General features: G+C 45.3%; 1 protein-coding gene across 1 annotated transcript in view; it reads left to right on the top strand.

Annotated features, from left to right (window-relative positions):
• Sorl1 (sortilin related receptor 1) overlaps nt 1–17,959 on the top strand; it is a 151,969-nt gene that overhangs the window by 34,534 nt on the left and 99,476 nt on the right. The window contains exons 5-6 of the mRNA XM_021171441.3: nt 1,083–1,150; nt 9,270–9,450. Coding sequence (XP_021027100.1) covers nt 1,083–1,150; nt 9,270–9,450 — 249 coding nt within the window. The remainder of the gene's footprint in view (nt 1–1,082; nt 1,151–9,269; nt 9,451–17,959) is intronic.

Below are 17,959 nucleotides of genomic sequence, written 5' to 3'. Positions count from 1 at the left end.
GTCTCAGGCTTCTTAATCTTTTCTGCCAGGGACCATGGAAGCCTCTGGTGTCTATAGGTTGTGGGGATTTGATAAAGATGAGCTGGTTAAATAGTCACCGGCTAAGTTCAGACATTCAGTTGATCTTTGTGCTCTGGGCTCAGCTAGTGCCCTCTGCAGTCAGCAGAAATGGCCGAGGCATATTTACTTATTTAATGCTAGGTATGAGACCCAGGGCAAAAAAAAAAAAAAAAAAAAGAGACCCAGGGCTTCTTACATGGCAGATGAGGATTCTGCCACCACCAAGCCATTCCCATAGCCCACAGATTGTATTTCAGTTCTCTTTTTAGTCTATGTTTCTTTTTTAGAGCATTTTATCATCTTAACTTTTTGTGCGTTCAGTTGACGGATATGGGTTACATTTATACGGTGCAATATCACCAGTACCAAGCTCCAGAACTCTTGTCTTGTAGATCTGAACCCTGTCTATGTTAAATCCATACTCCCTGCTGCCTCTCCTTCTCCCAGCCCCTGCTGGTCACCATAGTACTTTCAGTCTCTGATCTTGGCTCCCTGGATCCCTCATAGAAGTGAAGCCACCTGATTTGTCTTTTTGTGCCTGGCTTACTTCACTTAGCACAGTGTTTTCAATGTCCTGGACTCCAGGGTGTGCCAGGATCACCTTCCGTTTGCAAGGAGGGTCATAAACTGTTGTATGAATAGCCTGCATATCACTCCATCTGTATCCCAGTGGATACTTGCATTGTTCCCTCATTTTTTGCTTTGGTTTTTTGCAGTGTTAGGTAAGGAACCCCGGACCTTACACATGCTAGGCAAGTCTCCTATTCTGACACCTCCTCACTCAAGCGGTGACACAACCCATAAGTGGCAGGCGAGTTGTCCTCATTTTTCCTCCCAGCTGTTCTAGAAAACAGATCTGTCCTTCCTTCTGCTCCTGCTTGCTGTACTGTGCCTGAGTGCAGGTCTTCACAGTGCCCCGTGGAGGGCTAGGCTCCAGTTGGTGCTGGGGGCTGATATCATATGGTGGGGATATGCATCTCTTCTCATGTCATGACTGCTTCTTGTCATTTTGGTCTCTGCAGCTATGGAAGTCAGATGATTTTGGCCAGACCTGGATCATGATTCAGGAACATGTGAAGTCCTTCTCTTGGTAAGTTGTACCATGAAACAAACAAACAAACAAACAAACAAACAAACAAAACCCTTGGCTCCATCAACTTAGATTAGTTCATTGGCATGACTGGGACCAAAATATCTGACAGTAACAAGAGGATTATTTCAGCTCCTGGTATCAAAGGGTGATGATTTGAGATGCTAAGGAAGGATAGAGGGTGGGGATGGGGGGCGGGGGGAGTCAGCTCATGGCAGTGGGAGAGGCTGCATGAGACTGTTCACATCACAACAGACTGGGGGACAGGGTGAGGAAGGAACTAGGGACAGGGTATGACCTTAAGTCCTGACCTGGTGTACTGGCTAGTTTCGTGTCAACTTGACACAGCTGGAGTTATCACAGAGAAAGGAGCTTCAGTTGGGGAAGTGCCTCCATGAGATCCAGCTGTAAGGAATTTTGTCAATTAGTGATCAAGGAGGGAGGTCCCTTTGTGGTCGGTGCCATCTCTGGGCTGGTAGTCTTGGTTCTATGAGAGCAGGCTGAGCAAGCCAGGGGAAGCAAGCCAGGGGAAGCAAGCCAGTAAAGAATATCCTTCCATGGCCTCTGCGTCAGCTCCTGCTTCCTGACCTGCTTGAGTTCCAGTCCTGACTTCTTTCAGTGATGAACAGCAATGTGGAAGTGTAAGCTGAATAAACCCTTTTCTCCCCAACTTGCTTCTTGGTCATGATGTTTTGTCCAGGAATAGAAATCCTGACTAAGACACCTGGTCACCTTCTGCTAGCCAGGCCCTACCTCCTATAGGTTTGACAACTTCCAGCTGAGAGCAGTGTTCAGAATCAACAGACGTTAACTGTGCCAGTGGACAGTGGATGGGCTCTTTGCTCTCCTGTGAAGTGAGGGGTGCTTGGATCAAGCAATATGCTGCTCTGACCTGAGAAGTAGAACTTGGAGCAAACTTACCAGGTGGGGGTTAGGAAGGGAAGGAGATGCTTTGCAGTTGGTTAGAAAACCTGGGGTAACCTTGAGACTCTTGCATGTCTTAGAGCCCCTACACTTGCATGTTCAGGGCATTATTATCGCACAAGGGATTTTTTTTCCCCATGGTATAAAAATCCAGACTTTGTTACATCTATTACATGGGTTGGTTTTATTTATTTATTTTTTTTTGGTTTTGTTTTTGTAATGCCAGCTAAACAAAATCTTTGGATACAGTTGTGGAGGAGAATGCACTTTATGACGTCAGAAAAGGCATTTGGTACACACGCCACACATTTTGGTGGAAGCATGAAAGTACCAGGCAACCTTGGTTCCTCTGATCCAGGCTGTGAGCGGCAAGTGGGAAGCAGGAAATAGCATGCTGTAGATGGTTGTAGCAAACAGGACTTCATGATGGGAGCTAGCTGGCCGGAAGCAGCTGTGTGTTACTGTGGTACTCAGGCGGGGAATGCTGAATTTTATGTTTGGACAATGTGTTGTTTCATGTTTGTGAAGAGAAATTGTGTAAGAATCTTTAGTACTGAGGGACAGTCATATGGCTCAGGAGGTAAAGGTGCTTGCTGCCAAGACTTTTGACCTGAGTTCAATTCCCAGAAGCCACAGGTAGAAGAAGACTAACTCCTATAAACTGTTCTCTGAGCTCTGTACATGCTTGCACTGTGGTTTGCATACTCTCACACACACACACACACACACACACACACACAAAGTAAAATTAAAGAATCTGCAATGTTTGAGGAAGGTATTTTGACTGAATTCTGAGTGCACTAGGTAACCACTGAAGGTTTTGAAGAGAGTGAGACAGACAGAGTGTCTGTCAGTGATTCCTGTGTCTAAGTACTGCCGCTTGTCACCATGTACTGTGACCACAGTGGAATGCAAGATCTTGACCAAAGGTATTTGCACATGTGCAGTGAGTGGGAACAGATTCTTGGGACTTGGTTATAAGGCAAGTGGGTCTGTCTTATTCTGGTCATTCTGTTCCCATGAATAATAGAGAGAAAGCACAAACTGATGTCTCTGGAATTGACTCTTTTTCGTCCTTTTGCAGGGGTCCTTGTCACTTTGTCCGGAGCATCTAGGATCAGTTTTATAGACATTGTTGTTAGATGTGGTGGCGCACACTTTTGATCCCAACCCTCAGGCAGCAAAGGAAGGTGGATCTTTGTGTGTTTGAAGCCATTCTGTCTGGTCACACAGCCAGTTCCAGGATAGCCAGGGCTACGTAATAAGACCTTGTCTTAAGAAAGAAAGAGAGGGAAAACAAAACAAAAAGGCAGAAAAGAATGGAAGACATTGTGATCATTGACTCTACGTTTGTTTTAAGCTCCACACTTTCTCCATCTGGATATCTTGTGGGTTCAGTGACCCGTGTATGTGTGTGTATGTGGTGTGTGTTTGTGGATGTGTGGATAGACATGTTTGTCTCAGTGTATGTACATGTAAAAGGCTTGAAGTTGTCACCCATGTCTTCCGACATTACTCTCCACCCTGTCTGTTGAGAGAGGGTCTCTCTGTCAATCCAGAGCTCACAGTTCTGACTCACACTTAGCCAGCGAAGGCAGTCTTGCTCCAGGGAACCTTCTCTGCCTCCAGAGTGCTGGGATTACAGGTGAGCCTCCACACTTGCCTGTGCTTTTCTTTAGTTTGAGGGACCTGAATGCCTGACCTTATGCTTGCATGGTTAAGTGCTTTATCCACTGAGCCACCTCCCCAGCCCCTAAATGACCTCACTTGCATACCCAGAACTGCCTGCTCAATTACGGCTTTACCTGAAGCCATTGCTCTTGCTCATGACTCTTAGCTGTCTCTCTGGGGTCACTCTTGTCCTCTGGCAAGATCATATTGGATCATATTGGTTCTTTTTTTCTGAACCTTTGTGTATGTATGGAGTATAATGTTCACATGTCTGTGTGCACATGTGTGCAGGTATGTATACACTTTCCCCTGTATTTTTAATACAGGGTCTACCAATGAACCTAGAGCTCATTAATTTAACAAGACTGGCTGGCCAGAGTTTCCCCAACCCCCACCCCCTTAGCACTAGTGTAACAGGCAGGAGCCTCCACATCCATGTCTTACATGGGCACTGAATGCAGGGTCTCATATAGCAAGCATCTTACCTGCTGCACTGTCTCTCCTGCCTTCCTGTGAGCCTTTGCATGCATCATCATATCCCTTAGATGAAGTATGCATGTACCACAAGGCATCATTGCATCCTTCAGATGAAGTATGCTCGGACCACAGGGCATCATCTCATCCCTTAGATGAAGTGTGTATGGACCAGTGGGCATCTCACATCCCTTAGATGGAGTGTGCATGGGCCAGCGGGCATCTCACATTCCTTAGATGAAGTGTGCATGGACCACAGGGCACAGGGCCTTTGCTCTTGTTCTTTGCTCTGGCTAGAATGTTCTTTCCTAGCTTGTCCTTTCTGCCCTCCCTTTGACTTTATCAGTCCCTGAGACTTGCCCATCAGAGCTTACTTATTTACTTACATTTTATTAGCGGATGGTCTATGTTGCTATGGGAGAGATATAGTTAGTAAAGTGATGCCCATAGCCAAGCAGATTATATGTCTGGTCACACATGGCTGTCCTTTTGCGTGTAGCAAGAGCAGCTGTGATCTATTCATTTAGCAAAAATCCCAAACACCAGCTACGATTGTAAGGTCCAATCCTCAGTGTATTGGCTCTCTTGACTTCTTTCTCATCCGTGGCTTCTACATTTACTTCCTTCTACTTTCCTCTCCCGTTCCCACCTCCGAGTGAGTTTTTACATTTTTAAAAGGAAGTGAGAACATACTACGCCTTTTCCTGTGTCTGGCCTGTTTGACTTAACATAATATCTTCTAGGTCTCTCTGTGTTGTCGCGCAGCAGCTTCATTTAAAGATGGATTAATATTCCACCGTGTCTATGCCACAGTCTCTTCATGCATTTCTCTGTCTGTTAATCAACACTTAGGTATTTCAGCTCGTGAATCGTGCCACAGTACACATGGGGGTGCAGAACTCAGAGGCAGTGAGTTCATTTCTGTTGGGGTTTATATCCAGACTGCACAGTCATATGGTAGTGCTACTTTTAATTTCTGCAGGATCCTCCCCAGGCTTTGGGATGTGTTGACGATGTGAGCCTCACTCAGATTCTGCCTTTCTCCACACTCTCCCAACACCTCTGTATATTGTCTTTTAAGTGATAGCTATTTTTCTGTAGGGAACTTTCTAAAGATTCTACTTAGAATTACAAGTATTGCTCTGCTGGTTCATCTACATGCTACCCTTTTTGTGTGTAATCCTTTATCATGCTCTAGCATACAGTTGTAAGGCTTATTAACTGTTTGCCTTCAATAGGGCAAAAGCATCGCAGGGACGAGATTTTGTTAGTCTCGTGCACTGCTGAGTCCCCAGGGAAATTGTAACTTGGGTAGACATTGCCAAATGTTCCATGGACATTGTCAAATTTACTTTCATCTTAGTAGAATAGAATAGCGTCTTTATCTACAGCTAAGGGCACAGTGTCTCATTTAGCTTTAATTTGCATTTTTCTCATTATGAATGAGTTTGAATGTCTTTGCTTAAGAACACTACCCGTCTCCTATAAGATAGGCCTCATGTAATACTGGATAGCTTTGAACTCTTTATGTATTTGGTAAGGATCATGAACTCCTAATCAAGCATGGATTAAAAAAAATTCTTCTTAGCAAGTTCCATGACAACTATGATGGCTACACAGAGAAGTCCCATATCAATCAATCAATCAATCAATCAATCCATCAGTCAATCAAATAAAAAAGAACAAAACAAAATGTTCTTCTTTTGGGGCATTTCTTCTAATGTCTCTTGCCCCTTCTCTGATTATTAGTCTTCTTGTTGATTTCTGAGAATTCTTTATATATTGAGATTAGGCTCTTCAGGTATCATATGAGAGAGGTTATATATGTGCTTTTGTTTGTCAGTTATTATTTGACTTCTGAGATTTATATTTAGTTTTAGTCTACATTGACTATAGTGGATAACGAGGATGTAGTTTCTGCCTGAGTTTATTTTGGCTGCTTGTTTGAACTGAATGTTTTCGAGTCGATATTATTCCCTTAGTAACTAAGGATGGTGAAGAAAGATGATAGCTAAGCATCTTCCAAGTCACAAGGACTTTGCTCTCAGAGCAGGCAGCTTTCCTGATCCCTTGGTTATTTTCCTTGGGCAGAGGCTGTGGGTATTTTAGGAAAATTATAACGATGCTGTCAGGAAAGAACTGCCTCCATCCAGGAGTCCCGTAACTTTCTCTTGCCTTCTGGGGAGAAATTGATTGAAAACAATTTTAGGTTTATATGCATGAGTGTTTTGCCTGCATGTATATGTATGGATCCCAAGTGTGCCTGGTGTGTATAGAGTCAGAAGAGAGCATTGGATCACTGGAGTTAGATGGTTGTGAGCCACCATGTGCGTTCTGGGAACTGGACCCTGGTACTCTCTGAGAGCAGCCAGCACTCTTAACCACTGAGCTATCTCTACCGTCTCCAAATTTATCATTTTAATGAGCAGCATATTGAGAGGTCGAGCCAGCAGTGTAACTAAATGCAGGAGTATTTAGCTTAGGCCTTTGCTCTGTAACTTCTGCAGGCTCACAGGTGTGTTAAAGGGTTTGGCCCACTTTATTTCAGATCCTTGGATGTCTAGTATTGAGATTTATGGTGGCTGGAGGGATTTCTTCATAAATGTCTTCCAATATAAGAAACAGTGCAAGCCATTTTTCAAAGAATTAGCACAGGTTTCATCCACCATGCTTGTCAGCCTTGGAACAACAGGCAAGGAGGAAGGGGCCGGGGCAGAGAAAGCTAGTAAATGTATGTGCAGACAGGGTAGGGGAAGACCTGTAACAGGGGAGCCCATGCAAGGGTGTCCTGTGCAGCTTCCCTATGGGGCTATGGGTTAGGCAGTGGGGCCTCGTGTGAAACTATGCTTAGAAATAGCCAATGGATGGGATTTCTTTATGGAAGACAGAATGAAAAGTATCTAAGATCCAGAGAGAAGCAGGAGGCGAGGAGATGCCAGAGTATAGGAATCTGTAGGTGGAACCAACCCCAGAATTAGGAGGTCCAAATATGGATGAGAGGAGAGAGCTGGGATTAGAGGTATAAGGCCTTCTGTCTCTAGACCTTGGCTTCCTCTTTTGGCTAGAGCAAGGGATAATAGAAATGAGTTCATCTCAAAATATGTCAAGAAGGGTTCCTTCCTCTCTGCTTTTTAAAAATACCCACCAGCCTCCTTGTCATTTGCATATCCTCTAGGCTAGAGGAAGTACTTTAATCAGTACTTCTAATTGTGGAGAAGAGAACATGTCACCACCCGCCCCCACACTAGCATCTGATGGGGAAGAATGGATTTCTCCCACGCTGGGACCAGGCTGCTGGCTTCTCCATCACTCTGCTCGGAGTCCAGATTGTAGGGCCAACATCGAGTCTTCTGCTACTGTGAAATGAGACTCTCTGCTTTCTATCTCTTGTCATCTTCATGTGTGTGTGTTCACATGTGTGTGTTCACATGTGTGTGCGTGTAGGCCAGAGGTTGATGTCTATCTTCCTCTATCTAATGTGTATCAGTCTCTATCTTAGGTTTTTGGGATAGGGCCTTTGATTGAACTTGGCACTCACTGGCTAGACTCCGTTCCCATCTCCCTGGTGCTGGGATCGGAGGACACCACCCACTGCCTGTCGGAGCTTCAGTTCCTCACCTGGTACAATAGCCACTTGCTTTAATGGCTGTACCACGCCCCCGGTTCTATTTCTTCCTTTTAAAAGAATCTGTTTTCTTTGACGAACATGGCCTTGACGGTCCATCTCAGGAGGAATTGGAAATGACCCTCACTTCCATTATGCTAAGTGCCCCTAGGGTATTGTGGAACTGTGTACAGGCAGCTGCAGAAATGACACCCTCAGCTCAGTGCCCAAGTCATCTCCGCATGGCTACTCTGGAGTTCTTTCCTTGACCTCCCAGTTAGTTTTCCATTTGCTGGCTCACCAGCTTTGGCAGGTTTTGTGACTGTGAGGAACCCTGGGTATATCAGTGATCTTCCCAGGTTCCGGTTGGTGCTTTGCTTGAGGGCACTAGCTTAGAGCTTCTCCACTGGACATTGACCTTACTCCTAAGTTACAGTTGGGGTTAGTATGTGTAGTAGTGGGCCAGGCATCTAATACAGTGAGCATCTCTTTAGCCAGGAATCCTGTTATCTCATTGTCCCCAGGCCATGTGACATGACAAGGAGCTTTCCCAAAACCATGTGACTCGGTGGATAAGAGGCCCCACTATAGCACAATGAGACTGACTCCAGAATTCACCCAGCCTCAGTACTTTCATCCCTTAAGTTGAGTTAAAAACTCCCCCACGAAAGCCTTGCTAGTGAATGTTCCGAGTGAGTGTGTGGCTAACACTGGGAGGAGAAAGAGGAGCACTGGGAAGGATGCTTGGAGGACGGTGATTTGAACTTGGTCTCAGAGGAGAGGATTTAGGTGGGAGGATTGAGTTTGTACAAAGGGTGCCTCTACACAGAGGTATCCACCGAAGCATGAGGAGGACGAGGGTGCCTGCCCTCTCTGAAGGATGCCTTGTGTGACAGCTAAGCAGGTGCCTCGAGAGAGATGAGATGTACTGGTAAGTTGACTCCAGATGGCATGGATTAGTGATGTCTGCAAGGAACAGGCAGGGAAACACCTGAGAGACAGGCCACTGGGCTCTGAGGGTTCTCATGTGGCCCTTGTGCTACTGTACTATCAAGTCTGTGGCACCTGGCAAAAATGCCTCTCCCCGAAAGGTTCTGAGCTTGGCACTAGGAACTTGCTTCTTGCCTCCAGGAGCCCGATGATGCTTATTTCTTCAGAGCCTCCCTACCTTTTGCCTTTTGCTTTTTCCGTTCTTTTGCAACAGGGCCAGCGATAGCTGCGCACAAATCCCAGGATGTTTTGGAAACAGCCACAGCAGAGTAAAACACGATAAGTGGCAGATCCCCAACTTCTGTCCCTCGCTAAGGAACAACCAAAGGCACATGCTTGAGGCAGAGTGCCATTTGTAGCTGGCACTACGTCGATCCTGCACGGTTGTCCTCACAGGGAAATGCCCGTGCGTTAGTGATTAACTAGGAAATGGTAACAGTTGCTTCTTCTTTCCAGGGGAATCGACCCCTATGATCAGCCAAACGCTATCTACATTGAGCGACATGAACCCTTTGGGTTCTCCACAGTGCTCCGCAGTACAGACTTCTTCCAGTCCCGGGAAAACCAGGAAGTGATCCTGGAGGAAGTGAGAGACTTTCAGCTTCGGGACAAGTACATGTTTGCTACAAAGGTGGTGGTAAGTTGAGGACGCTCAGCAGTGCGTGGCTCCCGCACCCACCTGGACGAGTTTGTATGATGTCAGCTGGATGATAGACTTGCCGTAGCTTGGCTGAAGGATCCTGGTTGTCAGTGAATATACCTGAAGAAGGTGGAAGGCCAGAGTGGAGAAATTTAGAGCAGGCAATCAAAGTATCAGAAAAAAAATCTAGAAAGCTGCTTGTCTCCCTGTAGCCAAGCATCCCAGGCAAAGACAGATCTCACTTTAGGTGTGTGTGGTTGAATGTGTATGTGTTAGTATGTGTGTGTATAGGCATTTGTGTGGTGTCAACAAAGGTTGGCCTCAGGTGGTTTTGTTGTTGTTGTTGTTGTTTGTTTTTGTTTGTTTGTTTTTCTCTCCCTCTCTCCACTGCAGTTCAGTTAGAGGCTTGCTGGTCAGTCAGCTCCAGGGAACCTTCCATCCCAGCTTCCCCAGAACTACTGTGTCTGGTTCCTCACCCCACAATGGGGCCTGGGGATTGAACTCAGGACCTCACGCTTGCTCAGTAAATGTCTCACCAACTGAGCTACCTCCTCAGCTCCTAAAAACAACCTTCTTTGTATTCTCAGTAAAAAGAATATGGACAGGAGCCATGGTGCTTGAAGGCTATGTTCCTTTAAATCCAGCTACCTGGTTTCCTTTCCATTTAGACTCATCTCTCTGAGATTTCTGGACACTTTCATTTACATGGCTCATAGGATGTGTTGTCACTCCCGAGTGGAAGCTAATATTCAAAGAAAAGGAGTAATTAAGCGTCCAGCTGTCAGTAAGTCGCTTAATGCTCAGCCTTGAGGAGGTTTGGATGTGCAAGAGCCAGATGCTGACATTGGAGGCCTCAAACCAGAGCAGATTACTTAGCAGGACTCTGTGACCTCGTTCAAAGGGACTGAGCCTGCTCTGCCAAGGGCACCTTGGATCCTTGCTCCTGCTTACTGACCGTGGAAAGCCTCTGGTACTCGGGAGGTTGTCAGTGCTTTCTGTCACTGTTAACTGAGGGACTGAACCCGGGAAGAGTGCTTCTCTCCAGATTCTCGTTCATTTATTCCTACCGTTGGTAGCAGGTGGGCAGAGGCAGATCAGCCTCATTGGTAGAATCCTAGGGTACTCACAACCAGGGGAAGCAGCGAGCGAGGAGGGCTGGAGGAAGAGTAGAGATGGCCAAAAGCTACAGACAGTCCCCAGGATGTACCTTGCAAAAATGTGTTTTATTATTTTACTAAAAGTTGCATTATATTTTCTTCTTATTTAGCGTGTGTGTGTGTGTGTGTGTGTCTCACTATGTGGTTATGTGTTCTTTGGGGGCATGTATGTGGAGGTCAAAGGGCGGCTTGTGGGAGTTGGTTTTCTCCTTCAACCATTTCATCCCGGGGATGGAACTCCATGCACCAGGCTTGGCCAAAAGCACCTCCACTCCTGAGTTACCTCACTGGCCCGCAAAATGTTTTGTCTTTAAAAGTCATTTAAATTTTTTTATTTATGTGTGTCTGCATGTGGGTATGCATATGAGTGCAGGTGCCTGTGGAGGCCAGAGCTGTTAGCTCCCCTGGGTAGTGGTGAGCTGCTGCCTGACATGGGTGCTGGGAATTGAATCTCTGTTCTCTGCAAGAGCCGTGTACACTCCTAATCTCAGGGTCATCTTTCCAGCCCCCACAGATGATTTTTAAAACCACTGATTTGTGGCCATTTTTTCTGCTTATATTAACTCCTAGGTCATCCCTTTCTTGCTTTGTCTGCCTTTCTCATATACACCAGTATGTATGTGTGTATGTGTAAGTATATACACGTAAAATATACATATACATACCCATATATGTGTATATACACACATGTATATAGACCTATACATGTGCATACATACATATATGCATACACACATACATACATGCTTTCAGAGTGGCTCAGGAAAATACCCTACATCAGTTACCTTGGAAATGAGTAGAGTAATTGAGAACAGGAAGAAGTGGAAACCAGGCCTTAGCTCTGATGCTTTGTGACCCAAATCGGATAACCCTGAGTCCTTTTTCAGCCTGCAATCTTATCTCTGGCTCCCCAGTGGCTATGGACCTTTTTTCTTTGAAGTTGTTGGCTTGGAATTAATGTGCGCCTTTAAGTTTTCAGTTCTCACACACTTTGGTGATGCCCTGGCTTGCTCTTGCCTTTGCCCGAGTGGAGCCAGAAGCGGGTGGCTGTTGTTCCCTTTCTCAGCCTGTTTCCTGGATCTCATGTCCAACAGTTAAAGGTACAATAGCGGGGGGCTGTCTGTCCCTCTGTGGTCTAGCAAGAGGTACAAAGGAGAACCTGTGGAGTTTCTGTTACTTCTGGGGTCATGTCTGTTTTGATGGTCACTGATGTTAGACCCAGTGGCAGATATGAAGCAGAGTTGAACATATGCTGCCTTGGAACCACACAATTAAGAAAAAAAAATCCAAATAACAAAAAACCCAGAGAAGTACATTTTTAAATTCTGAAAGGGTGTATAGTCCTGCCACATTGATCACATTGCGAAGTGTAGGAGGTAGTGACGCATGCTCTGAGACATCACCAGAGAGGGTTAAATGGGAGAGAAGGTATGGGGACCCCCATCCTACCCATAGGCTGGGGACCTACCTGAGACACAGCATTTTATCACAGCAACAGGCAAGTAACTCCTATAGATGCACGAATGTAGGCCCATAGGGTAAAGATGGAACCCAGGGCTTTCTACAGGCCAGGCAAGTCATTTACCTAAGTTATGACCTGCCTTTAAAAAAATTCTTTTCTGAGACAAGATCTCTATACATAGCCCAGGCTCACGGCAAACTTGTAATCCTCCTACCTCACTCTCCACGTGTTGGGTGGGTCTGCTATTTTTCATGTCTTTAATATTCTTTTGTTCTTTAACCGTATCTGTGGTACCTGATTTTGGTTTGCTGATTCTAATACTTGTACTCACCCTTGGATAGTTTATGCTGAGACTTCTTCTTTCTTGCCTTTGATTGTTCTTTGTGTGTTAAGGGGACGTAGGAAGGAGGGGGAAGACAGAGATGGAAGTCAAGGCTTCATGTATGTTAAGCAAGTACTGTCCTACTGAGCCACATCTCACCATGTAGCCCAGCCTAGGTTTAGCCTTCCTGCCTTGGCCTGTGTAGTGGTGGATTGCAGGTGTGTACCACCATGCCCGGCTCATCCTCTGTTCTAGACTGGTTTCTTTTTTTTTTTTTTTTTTTTTTTTTTGGCTTTTTCGAGACAGGGTTTCTCTGTGTAGCCCTGGCTGTCCTAGACTGGTTTCTGTTATTGTGATAAAACCCTCCGACTAAAAGCATTTTAGGAGACAGAAATGTTTATTTGGCTCACATGTCCTAGATACAGCCAGTCCATCACGGAGGGAAGTTAGGGCTGGAAATTGAAGTGAGGGACACTACTTGCTGGCTCACTTCTCACAGGCTCAGGCTTAGCTAGCTTTCTTATAGAGCCTAGGGAATGGTACTGCCCACAGTGGGCTGGCCCCTCCTACATTAATTAACAATAAAGACAATTCTCCATAGATAGACACATAAGCTAGTGTAATTGAGGCAAATTCCTCAACCACTCACTGAAGGATTTCAGATGACTCTAGGCTATGTCAAGTTGACAGCTACAGCTCACCAGTAGTACATTTTGTTGAAAATGATATAGTTACTGTGATGCTGTGGCTCTTGATACCTACCCCTGGGTCTATGTTGTTGTTCTGTGATGTGCTCTTTATTGCACATCTACAGAATTTCTGTAGTTTAGTTCAGCGGGCAGTCAGTGTTTGTTAGAATTTCCTTGGGTACTTTGAAGCAGCACATCTCTGCCCTTCCTAATGGGCTCTGGTGCGGGGTAAAATCTCCTGCTCTCTGCCTGGCAAGTTACAGAGTTGCCCTCACCCCCTATTTCTGCCTTCTGCGGGGCCCTCCAGGTTAGCTGGAGGTGAGACAGACTCTGTTTTGTTCTTCCTGGACCGTACTCATAGCTCAAAGATTCTTAGAAATCTTTCAGAGCTTTTCAAATGGTGCCTCTTAGGGCTATTTTCTTTCTGCGTTTTTCTTGTTAAGCTTTTGTTAACCCCAGCTGTGGGTGCTGCCTCTGGCAATCTCCACGTTAAAGTGCCAGTTGTCAGTTGCTATCCCCCAGGCACATTCTCACTGGCTACTGGACTCTGTGTGTGTGTGTACTCGTGTGCATGTGCACACACACTTGCGCTTGCCCAAGTGTGTTCTTGGTCAGGTGTTGGGAAGATGAGTCCAGAGCCTGTACCTTTCCGATGGGGTGGGTGAAGTACTGGCAATTTTCTGACTGGACTTTGGGGAGGGAGGACCTGTTCTGTCCAGTGGCCCCTCAGCCATTATGGCTATGAGGTCTCCAAGGCTACCTCAGAGTTTGAGAGAGAGGGATAGGAGAGGGACGAGGGAAAGTGCAGTGAAGTGCACCATGCACGCTCGCCGAGACCCAGACACCGATCTTCAATAAACGCTGCTTGGAGTTTTGCCAAACCTTTATGTAGTCCTCAGGAAGCCGAAAATGTTGATTTTTGAGAGTGTTTATGTTTTTCTTGCTTTTAGGGATGGAGTTTTAGAGCTCTTTACCTTGTCATTCTGGAAATGTTTTTAATTAATAGTAACTTCGTAAACTTTATTGTGGTCCTTTTCCAACCTATACAGAAGAATGGTTTTTATTGATGTAAAGTCTTCATCACCCTCGTCTGTCCTCAGCGTTCCTTACAGATGCCAGGCCCGCTAGCTGTCTGCCTTTCCATTGTTTAACCTATTTTCCTTAGGATAGTTTTTCACTTCTTAAAAATTATATATTTGTATTAACTTCATACATATATATATAATGTATTTTGATAATATTCTTTCCCTGCTCCTCCCTCTAACTTTTTCTGGAATACCCCCCCCCCACACACACACACCTCCACATTCCTTATAACTTCATCTCCTTTGTTATTTGTTTTGTTTTTACCTTATAACTCTCTGAGTCCAATTTGCACTGCCCTGGGTGCTGGACCATCTCCTGGAACATGGCTGACCTACCAGGGACCACATTCTAAGAGAAAATCGACTTTCTCTCCCAGAAGCCATCACACCAACAGCTCCTCTGCTGCAGGTAGAGGCTCATGAGTGCCTCGCCCCGGCTCTGGAATGTCCACTGGCTTGACATGGTGCTTGGCTGGTGTAGGCAGTCATAGCTATGCGAGTTCATGAATTCTTTGTTCTTGTCATGTCCAGAAGGCATTGTTTTGCCCAGGTTCCTCCTTGGCTACTGGCTCTTAGAATCTTTCTGCCTCCTTTCTGCAACGTTCCCTGAACGTAAGGGAGGATGGATGTGGTATAGACATCCTGTTTATGGCTGATGCTCCTCTGATGCTTATCCTCTGCACTTTGACCAATTGTGAGTTTCTGTGTTAACCACTGTCCTTGGTGCAAAAACACTTCTCTGATAAAGACTGACGGCGGCACTAATCTATGGGTGCAGACGTATCTATTTGGAAGACACCTTTAATATTATGTCCATTTAACAACATAATAATAATAGGTTTGCCCTTGTGCCTGTGAGCTTTCCAGCTATGAGTTCTTGGTCAGGTTTACAGTTTCAGGCAAGTGCTTCCTGTATGGTGCAGGCCTCTTAAGTCTAAATGGAAAGCCATTGGTTACTGCTATAACATTCATTCCACTATTGCACCTATCGGCGTTTCTTGCCATGTTGATCATTTTTTGGCTCACAGAGATCAGAGCCAGATGGGACTGTTGGTGACTTTTTCTCCTTAGTGGCTTTCATCCTTCCTCTGGTACTGTGGAAGCCAGTCGTAGTTTATCTATGCTTTATTTATGTTTTTTTTTTTCTTTTCCCTTGCGTGAGATCTTACTATGTTACCTAGGCTGGTCTCTAACTCCTAGGCTCAAGTGATTTTCTTCCTCCAGCCTCCCGAGTAGCTGGGATGTGCCAATCTGATAGGTACTGTTACTGGGACGAAAGACTGTAGGGAAAGAATTTAAAAGAGAAAGGTTGGTTTTGACACAGGACTTCAGAGCTTTCGGTGTGTAACAGTGGGGAGGGTGGGGTGGGGCAGGGTAGCTCACTTCACTTCATGATGCTCTGGAGAAGAGAAGCCTACACTCATGGCTTGCTTCTCTCCCTCTTTTTATTCCATCTGGGTCCCTAGCCAGCCTGGGGACAGTGCCTCCGTGTGTTCAGAGTAGGTCACCTCCCTTTTGTTAATCTTCTTTGGAAATGCTCCATGGACACAGGCAGAGAGGCGCTTTCTTGATCCCTTAGATGTTTCTTAGTGCAATCAAGTTGAAAGAGATGGGTCATTGGGTGGGAGGAGAGGCCTGGGCCACTGTGCTGGGTTTCTGTGTTTTATGTCTGATGTCCCCTGCCAGGAACATCTGTGGTGATTGGCTGAAGTTTTGTCATTGATCCAGAGGAGACTGCACCACTGCCAGCTCTTAGCTACTGTCCAGGTCACCCCACACCCTGGGAGGGCTCCTGCTGTTCACCCCTTCTAGCTGAGCCACTATGAGACTTGAAGTTGAAGAGCTTATCACTGCATTCTTGGCCTTTGTAATTAAGAATATACCATTTCTCACTTCCCCCTTAGTGACTCATGACTTTTTTTTTGCTTTACTATCATCTCAGATATACACTGAAATCCACATCGTTTGCTTATCAGAACTGAAAATGCAAAACTTAAAAAAAATTAACCTATCCATAAAGTATCAAATTCTGTAGCATCCACCCAGATGAACACATTTAAATGCTGCACACGTTTGTGGGTCTAGTCATGGACTCAGCCTGTCAGGATTTCAATGCAGAATGAAAGTCTTGCAAGCTGAGTATGGTGACTTAGACCTGGAACCCTAGCACTTAGGAGGTATAGCAGGAGGATCAGTGGTTCAAGGCTATCTATCCCCAGCTGGACAGTGTGTTTAAGGCCAGCCTGGGCTATATGAGATTCTATCTCAGAAGAAAGAAATAATCCTTTTTCTAAAAACCTTAATTCTCTTCTTAGAGTGTGCCCTAGAAATGGTATGGTGCGTATGTGAAGGAGGAGGCAGTGTATCCCTGTGTGCTTTCTTAGAAAGCGCTTCTGGAAATCACCAGTGTGAAGTGGAAAGATGTCTGCGATACATGATTCATGAAGAAAGGCTAAACTGTGCTTTGGCCAGGTTTGCACGCAGTATTCACAAAGGAGTTGCTGAGTAGTTCCTCTCTTCTGACCCAGTTTGATTGCACGCATCAGGTTGGAATTGTCTTAGGCCACTGAGAACGCCACTAGAAATCAGTGACAGCCATAATGGACATTGTGTCTCTTTCTTGCGCTGCCTCAGGTAGACAAGCAAGCTGTGGCTATAGTGATGTTTGCATCTTTCCATTCCAATATCCTGTGGAGTTATTCTTAACATGCCCTCACTGGCCTTTGAGTCTCCACTCAGGTAGGGAGACCACGGAAAACCATCATGGCCAAAATAATATCACCACCAGCTGTTCTGGTATGCCCAAGTAGCTTCCCCCCAGACCAACAGGGCATAGAGCCTCTGCCAGTGGACACTCTGGAGGGTGGGATGGGGACAGGGTAGGGCAGTGGGAGCAGAACTCTTCATTTTATCTTACACTGATTTGTACCATTAAGTCTGTTCCACAGGGCTTACTAACAACCGTTAAAACGTAAAAAGGCCAACTAATAAAACCCTGCTGTTTATTAGGAAAAGCGACAGAGCCTGACAGCGTCCTGCACAGTCAGTGGTGTGTCATGATCTAATTGCTAAAATATTTCTTGATGGCCATAAAATAATACAATAACACTTTCACAATAAACAAAATACCTCAGGGTTAACCTGAATTAATTTAGGTTAGAAATAATTCTCTCAGAAGCAGGGAAAGTATGCCTTTTGAGACTTTAAAGAAAGATTGATGTATAGTGGTCTATAAGTTTGTATTTATGGGATAAGAGTGGCATGCATATATATGTACACACACACACACAGATGTGGTATTTCTCTTTCTGAGTGAGGCTTATCTCCAGTTGTATACATTCTCTTACAAATGTTATGATTTAATTGTTCTGTCGGAGTGAATAAAATTTATTATGTAAATGTATTGCATTTTCTTCATCGGATCCTTTGCCTATGGACACCTGGACTGGTTCCCTTTCTTAGCTATTGTGATATAGACTTGGATGTGCAAGGATCTCTGCTGGGTCAGAGCAGGTTTGATGTTTAGTTTCGAGGAACCTCCAAGCTGACAGCAGTAGTCGGCTGCTCCGTTCACACTTCTCCATCAGGTGGGCTCTTTCTCCACCACTGGGTGTCATCTCTTTTCTCCATGAGAGCCATTTTGACTAGTGTGAAATGAAATCTCAAAGCACTTTTAATTCTCATGTCCCTGATGGCTAACGGCACAGGAATGCTTTTACATTTATTTATTGGCTGTTGTGTTTCTGTCGAAACTTCCAGCTGACGTTGGGCCTTCGGTGTTACTGGAAATT

This window comes from Mus caroli, unplaced genomic scaffold (genome assembly GCF_978045245.1).
Source record: "Mus caroli unplaced genomic scaffold, Mus_caroli_1 scaffold_11, whole genome shotgun sequence".
NCBI lineage: Eukaryota > Metazoa > Chordata > Mammalia > Rodentia > Muridae > Mus > Mus caroli.
The sequence above is the reverse complement of the archived record's forward strand: the minus strand, read 5'-3'. Positions and strand labels throughout refer to the sequence as shown.